Source organism: Erinaceus europaeus, chromosome 5 (genome assembly GCF_950295315.1).
Source record: "Erinaceus europaeus chromosome 5, mEriEur2.1, whole genome shotgun sequence".
NCBI lineage: Eukaryota > Metazoa > Chordata > Mammalia > Eulipotyphla > Erinaceidae > Erinaceus > Erinaceus europaeus.
This window is the reverse complement of record NC_080166.1, coordinates 129,785,638-129,792,716: the sequence shown is the minus strand read 5'-3', so window position 1 is coordinate 129,792,716 and position 7,079 is coordinate 129,785,638. Positions and strand designations below refer to the sequence as shown.

General features: G+C 51.4%; 1 protein-coding gene across 3 annotated transcripts in view; it reads right to left on the bottom strand.

Annotated features, from left to right (window-relative positions):
- Positions 1-2,045: 2,045 nt before the first annotated feature.
- The window catches only part of PCCA (propionyl-CoA carboxylase subunit alpha), a 351,955-nt gene continuing 346,921 nt past the window's right edge, over positions 2,046-7,079 (bottom strand). For all 3 annotated transcript variants that reach the window (XM_060191819.1, XM_060191818.1, XM_060191817.1), the window contains 2 exons: positions 6,150-6,227; positions 2,046-2,401 (listed from right to left, as the gene is read on the bottom strand). In XM_060191819.1, coding sequence (XP_060047802.1) covers positions 2,333-2,401; positions 6,150-6,227 — 147 coding nt within the window. In that variant the 3' untranslated portion in view covers positions 2,046-2,332. The remainder of the gene's footprint in view (positions 2,402-6,149; positions 6,228-7,079) is intronic.

Genomic DNA, 7,079 nt, shown 5'->3' with positions numbered 1-7,079 from the left:
CTGTGATCCTGGGTGAACTACTATAGTTTCCAGTGGAGGGAATGTGGACTACAGAACTCTGGTGGTGGGAACCATATGAAATTATACCCCCTGCTAGCTTACCATTTTTTAAAATCACTAATAAAAAAATTTTTTAAGCTGCTTTGGGATGGCTCCCTTGAATGAAAAGGCCGGGAGAAACAGGCAGTGTTCTGTGGGGTTTTTTGGTGAATATAGTAACAGCCTTGTAATGGTGTTCAGATCATTTTGTTAGAGAGTGTTCAGGTCAGTCATTTAAAGTGAAACTGGACCTCCTGGGGAGATATAAGAGCATATGCAGGGTACTTCCAGCCCCCAAGGTGCAAGTGCTACCATGACGTCATCCTGACTTCCTTGAGCAGACAACTTCTCCCATGTGTCCTGAAGTCTCACCTCCCCAGAGCCCTGCCCACAGGGAAAGACAGAAACAGGCTGGGGGTGTGGATCCACCTGCCAACACCCATGTCCAGCGGAGAAGCAATGACAGAAGCCAGAACTCCACCTTCTGTTCCCCATAAAGATCTTTGGTCCATACTCCCAGAGGGTTAAAGAATAGGGAAGCTTCCAGTGGAGGGGATGGGATATGGAACTCTGGTGGTGGGAACTGTGTGGAATTGTATCCCTGTTATCTTACAATCTTGTTAATCATTATTAAATCACTAATAATAATAATTTAAAAGAGAGACAGAGAAGGATCGAGGAGACAACAGAGTGGTTATGCAAGAGGCTCTCATGGCTGAGACTCTGAAGTTCTAATTTCAATCCCCAGTACCACCATAAGCCAGAGCTGATCAGTGCTCTGGTATCTCTATCTCTCTCTCTAAAGTAAAATTAATAAGATATATTTTAAAGTTAAAAAAAAATGAAGCACACAGTGCAGACACTGGAGGAGGTGCCCCCTGGACTCTCAGGCATGAGGTTCCCAATTCCCATTCCCAGCATCACAAGTGCCAGAGTGACACTCTGGTGTTCTCTCTCTCTCTCTCTCATCAATGGTTCTTGGTGCTATTGTTTGCCCAGGGCGGGGGGGGGGGTCTACTGGCAAAAGGATCTCTGTCTTTGCACCTTGCCAAACTGCGAGCACCCCCTTGCTGGCAGAGCAGCTGAACACTCAGTATCAGGTGGAAGCTCCCCAGAAGCCTCTGCAGGAGAGGTGCCAGCTCTGCCTCCCCCACCCAGGGAGCTGCGTTTGGGGGTGGCCTTTTCCCAGGAGAACGCACACATGAGTCATTTGTTCTTCAGGCCTGACAGAAAGCTAGCTCAACACAAGCAGCAAGTGCCAAGCGTAATTTTAGCAAAGGCACCAAGTACCAATTACTACCCACCTCCATCTAAGGATCTGTCAGCGCCAGCCCCAGGCAGCACATGACAGAGCATTGTGTGTGTGTGTGTGTGTGTGTGTGTGTGTGTGTGTGTGTGTGTGTGTGTGTGTGAAAGAGAGAGAGAGAGAGAGAGAGGTCTCATTGGAGTCCCAGGAGCTACTCACCCCACCCCGCCCCGTAGCTGCTGATGGCGGGTCCCCTCCCTGCACCCGAGGACTTAATGGTAGACTCAGTGCCACTGCATCTGGTAAGCAAACACCCTCGTTATTGTCAGCCTTTCCGGCTTCATGGGAAACACACACACACCCAAGGATGGTGACACCCCGTCCCTACACACACACACACACACACACACACACACACACACACGTGCTCACGCACGCACACACACATCAGAGTCAGGGAACCCAGTTGTGATACAATTTGGCCAAACCTATAATGTCAGTGCACAGGACTGACAGAGACAGGTAGACAGAGGCACTTCTGAAGCCATCCCCTCCACCGGGAGGAAAGAGGAACCGCCAGGCCTCAACCCAGGGAATCAGACTTCTGACAGGACAGCGGCAAGCGGGCTGTCGGTGCCTGTCCTTTAACGGATGGAAGCGAAATGTGCGTATTTGCAGCCTCCTGGCTCAACCCAAAGCTTCTCTGTACGTTATCTTCATTTGAAAGGGGGGGGAATTAAAAAAAAAAGGCAAACTAATATTTAGACAAATGTTCGGTTTTATTGATTTCGTTTTGACACGAGGAAATTTCACAGCAGAAGTACAAATCATATGTACAAGTATTTATATCAATACGAAATTTCCATTGGTGATTTTTTTTTTGGTTGTTGGCAGAATGTTGGTTTTGACTATATGTGGAATAAATATGACCATGGGAAAATCTGCCACCCAGGGGAGTCCCCGAGGAAGGCTTGGATAGACCTAGCGTGGAGGCACATGGAACAAATGGCTAATTAACTGGGTGATGACTGGGAGGCTATAAATACTTCAGTCCAGCTCCACCAGCAGATCGCCTTCTCCCACGGTGTCTCCGGCTTTACACCGCACTGACTTCACCTTGGATTTAGGCGAGAGGAAGGGGGAGAGAGAGGGAGAGGGAGGAGAGAGAGAGAGAGAGAGAGAGAGAGAGAATTAGTAACCAGGTCAGAAGGGTATATAGTCTTGTCCATCTTCGGGGGAGCCCCGAACACTGTCGGGACACACCTCCCCACCCCGTTCCCCTGTCGACTGGTACAAGGGGCTCCCATTTTCTTGACACTGGTGCCCAGGGCCCTGCCACTTCTGAAAAGCTGGGAGTTTCAGGCCACATGGGTTCTGGGAACTCAGGGCATCTATCAATCTCTTAGACAGCTTCAACTCACAAAGCATCACTTAAAACTAAATCTTCAGGGTTAAGCACATGCATTCCCAAGCACAAGGAGAAATCCAGGTTCAAGCCCCCACTCCACCCTGTGAGTGGAGGGGGGAGAAGCAGGGCTCCAAATGTCTCTTTCTCTCTCTCTCTTTATCTCCCTTTCCCCTCTCGATTTCTGTCTCTGCTCAATAAAATAAAAACATCAAAAAAAAAAAAGAGGGGAGTTGGGCGGTAGCGCAGCAGGTTAAGCGCACGTGGCTCAAAGCGCAAGGACCACCGTAAGGATCCCGGTCCTCCTCCTCCATCCTGCACCAGGACCTGAAAGCGTCCCCCTCCCCAACGCCACCCCAGAATCCTTTACTTTGGTGCCATACACCACCTCCAGTCCAAGTTCTGCTCTGTGTTTCCCCTTCTGTTCTGATTTCTCAACTTCTGTCCCCGAGTGAGACCATCCATATTCATCCTTCCCTTTCTGGCTGATGTCACTTCACAGGATTCCTTTAAGCTCCATCCATCGGTACCAAAGTTCACTGCTCAGGATTGAAATGAGAAGGGAGTGGACTGGAGGTAGAAGGGTGTGTGTGTGTGTGTGTGTGTGTTGGGGGGGATGGCTACCCGAATAGAGGATTTTGCATGCAGTGAAAAAGAGTAAGGGGTTAGAGCTGGCTGGCAAGTGGGAGGTAAGGAGAGTGTCACAAGTGCCAGGCCCGTGTCCCCATGACCCCAGGGCTCTGTGTGGAGCCTTCAAGACTGGCCCGAGGTCTCCCTGACCTGTGTAGAACCCTGAGAGAACCCTCAGAGGCCTCCCTGGCCAGAGGTCAGTCTGCTCTCAGCCACCTGAACCATCTGTGGCCTCTGCTGTTATGCTGTGTTGCTGTAATGCCAATGGAGCCTGGTGCTACTAGCAGGCCTGCTTCCTCCGCCAACCTTTCCTCCCAGGAGGGAACCCCACCCTGCCTCCCAGAACCTGGCCTGCTGTGGGTGGGAAGGACTCCATCTTGGGGCTGCGATGGCTGTGGGACACCCAGCCTTTGCATGTGTGGGTCCCCTAGGAAGCTCAGACTCCACCTCAGCCAGATATTCTAAATCCCCCTCAACTAGGACAAGTTCTTCTGAGAGGAGGAAATCCCCCAGAATGTACACAGCTTACATAAAGAGTGAGTATCCTTACGGACAGAAGAACAGATGCTATTCCGGGAGCAGAAGCCACTTTGGGAAAAAGCAGTAGTGGGGGGGGGGGGTAGTGTTCACGCAGTAGAACACATGTTACTAAGAGTGAGAACTCTGGTTCAAGCCCCTGCCTCCCATCAGCAAGCGGGGAAGCTTCCAGAGTGGGTGAGCAGTGCTGCAGGTCAGTCTCCCCCCACACCCGTGTGTGTGTGTGTGTGTGTGTGTGTGTGTGTGTGTGTGTGTGTGTGTGTGTGTGTGTGTGAGTGATGCCCTCTATTTTAAAAATCATGCTGGGAACAGAGGAGCTGTGCAAGCACTGAGCCCCAACAGTAGCCCTGGTGGCAGAGAGAGTGATCAGGGTTCTGAAAAATTACAAAGCACATCCTCCTCAGTTCCGAATCCCCTTTCGAGGGGCACAAGCACAGCCCCCACTGATCCCTTCCAACCTGGCAAGCCAGCGCAGGACTGCTCCCCACCGCTGGGACTGGACTGCACCCCACCGCTGGGACTGGACTGCACCCCATCCACCCCCCCAAAAAAAGCCTGTTTTTCTTTTTTTAATATTTATTTTATTTATTTATTCCCTTTTGTTGCCCTTGTTGTTTTATTGTTGTAGTTATTATTGTTGTTGTCGTTGTTGGATAGGACAGAGAGAAATGGAGAGAGGAGGGGAAGACAGAGAGGAGGAGAGAAAGATAGACACCTGCAGACCTGCTTCACCACCTGTGAAGCGACTCCCCTGCAGGTGGGGAGCCGGGGTTCGAACCGGGATCCTTATGCTGGTCCTTGTGCTTTGCGCCACCTGCGCTTAACCCGCTGCACTACAGCCCGACTCCCAAAAGCCTGTTTTTCTGAGTCTCATTTCCATTCATGGTGGAAAGACTCTGCAGTTCCCTGATGCAAGCATCACTGTGAAATATGGGTACTTCTTGGCTTGAGCGCCAGATGTCCCCCTGGCTAGGCCTCACTGAGGGGACACTGTGTCCCCGAGCCCCACTCTGACCCCACAGAGCTTCAGCAAGTGACCCTTCCAGACCAAGCCACCCTCCAGAGCAGGGCCGGTCAGCCACCCTGTGCCCTTTGGTGAAAGTAAAGAGGACCTTCCAGGAGACATGCTGCCCAGTTCCACTCCTGATGGGCCCACTGCTGCAGTGCTTCCTCCCTGCCACCGAGTGCTGCCTGGGGGTACCGGGGACCTGACCTCCAACTGGGAGAGGTGACCCGAGAGCTTCAAAGCCACATTCTGCTGTGGTGCCACCCAAGACACAGACTGATCCTGCCTCCTCGAAGGTAGATGTGAACACTAAAAAAAAAAAAGTTCAAGCTCCCGGCTCCCCACCTGCAGGGGAGTCACTTCACAGGCGGTGAAAGAGGTCTGCAGGTGTCTTTCTCTCCCCCTCTCTGTCTTCCCCTCCTCTCTCCATTTCTCTCTGTCCTATCCAACAACACCACCACCAATAACAACAGCAATAATAACTATAAAAAACAAGGGCAACAAAAAAGGAAATAAATAAATAAATATGAAAGGCTCAGTCACCAAGTTGCAGGTGCTGCCATGATGCAATCCTGACCTCCCTGGGCAGGCAACCTCACCAGTGTGTCCTGGAGCTCCACCTCCCCAGAGCCCTGCCCCACTAGGGAAAGACAGAAACAGGCTGGGGGTGTGGATCCACCTGTCAATGCCCATGTCCAGTGGAGAAGTAAATAGAGAAGCCAGAGCTTCCACCTTCTGCATCCCATAAAGAATTTGGGTCCAGGGACCAAGCGGTGGCACACCTGGTTAAGCGCTCATGCTACAGTGTGCAAGGACCCGGGTTCAAGCCCCTGGTCCCCATCTGCAGGGGGAAAGCTTCACAAGTGGTGAAGCAGGGCTGCAGGTGTCTCTCTGTCTCTCTCCCTCTCTATCTCCTCCTCCCCTCAACTTCCCTCTGTCTCTATCCAATAATAAGTAAATAAGTTTAAAAAAAATTTAAAAAAAAAAGAATTTGGGTCAATGCTCCCAGAGGGATAAAGAATAGGGAAGTTTCCAATGGAGGGGATGGGGCATGGAACTCTGGTGGTGGGAACTGTGTGGAATCGTACCCCTGTGATCTTACAGTCTTGCTCATCATTATTCAATCACTAATCAAAAATAAAAATAAATAAATAAAATGGAAGGCCCCTGAATTGGAAAGACATCACAGTCCTCGGGTTGGAGAGTCAGCTCCCCATGGGGTTGAGGGGAGCGAGGAGGGCAGCCCCTTTGCGGCCCCCTCAGGCTGGCCTGCCTTTGGGACATACCTTGCCCGCCTTCCCGGCTGCCAGGCTGTTCTGCATCTTCATAGCTTCAATCACACAGATCTCCTGCCCTTCCGCCACCTGGAAGACGAGCCAGAAACGGTGTATGAGGACTAGAAGGTTCTGACTCTGCACTCGGGGGCCGGATCCAGGACTCTGGGACGTCCTCCAGATGGCGGCCACAACTTGACGCGGGGCTACACCACGCTCACCTTGGGGGACGGCAGGAAAGACGGCTTTTCTTTGGACTGGCATCAAGCCCTCGTTAAAGAAAGGAAGGAAGGGGGGGCAGGTGGTGGTGCATTTGGTTAAGCACACATAGCTCTAAGCACAAGGACCAGTGCAAGGATCTGGGTTCGAACCCCCACCTCCCCACCCACAGGAGGGATGCTTCACAAAAGGTGAAGCAGGTCTGCAAATGTCTTTCTCTATCCTTCTTTCTCCCCTCTCCCCTCTCAATTTCTCTGTCCTATCCAATAAAATGGAAGGGAGGAAAAAAAAAAAAGAGGAAAAAGATGGTAGACAAAAGCAGTGGGTTCATAGTGTCCACACCAAGCCTCAGCGATAACCCTGGAGGCAAAAACAAAAAAAAAAAAGAAAGAAAGAAAGAAAGAGAGAAAGGATGGAAGGAAGGAAGGAAGGAAGGGAGGGAGGGAGGGAGGGAGGGAGGGAGGGAGGGAGAGGAGAGGAGAGGAGAGAAGAGAAGGAAAGAAAAAGTCCTGGCCTTGGAGGGGTTGAGGTGCAGGCTGTGAGGCATCCTCTCTGCCAGAATTGCAGGGATCGGGAACAACAGGAAGCTTTCTGCGGCTCAGAATGTCCATGACTGACAAATCTCAAGGAGAGGTCTGTGGTTTGCAAGGCGGGTGGGGTGCTGCTGGGGCCGGGACATATTTTGTGGGTGACACGTATGTTCCAGGCCTACACAACCCTGAC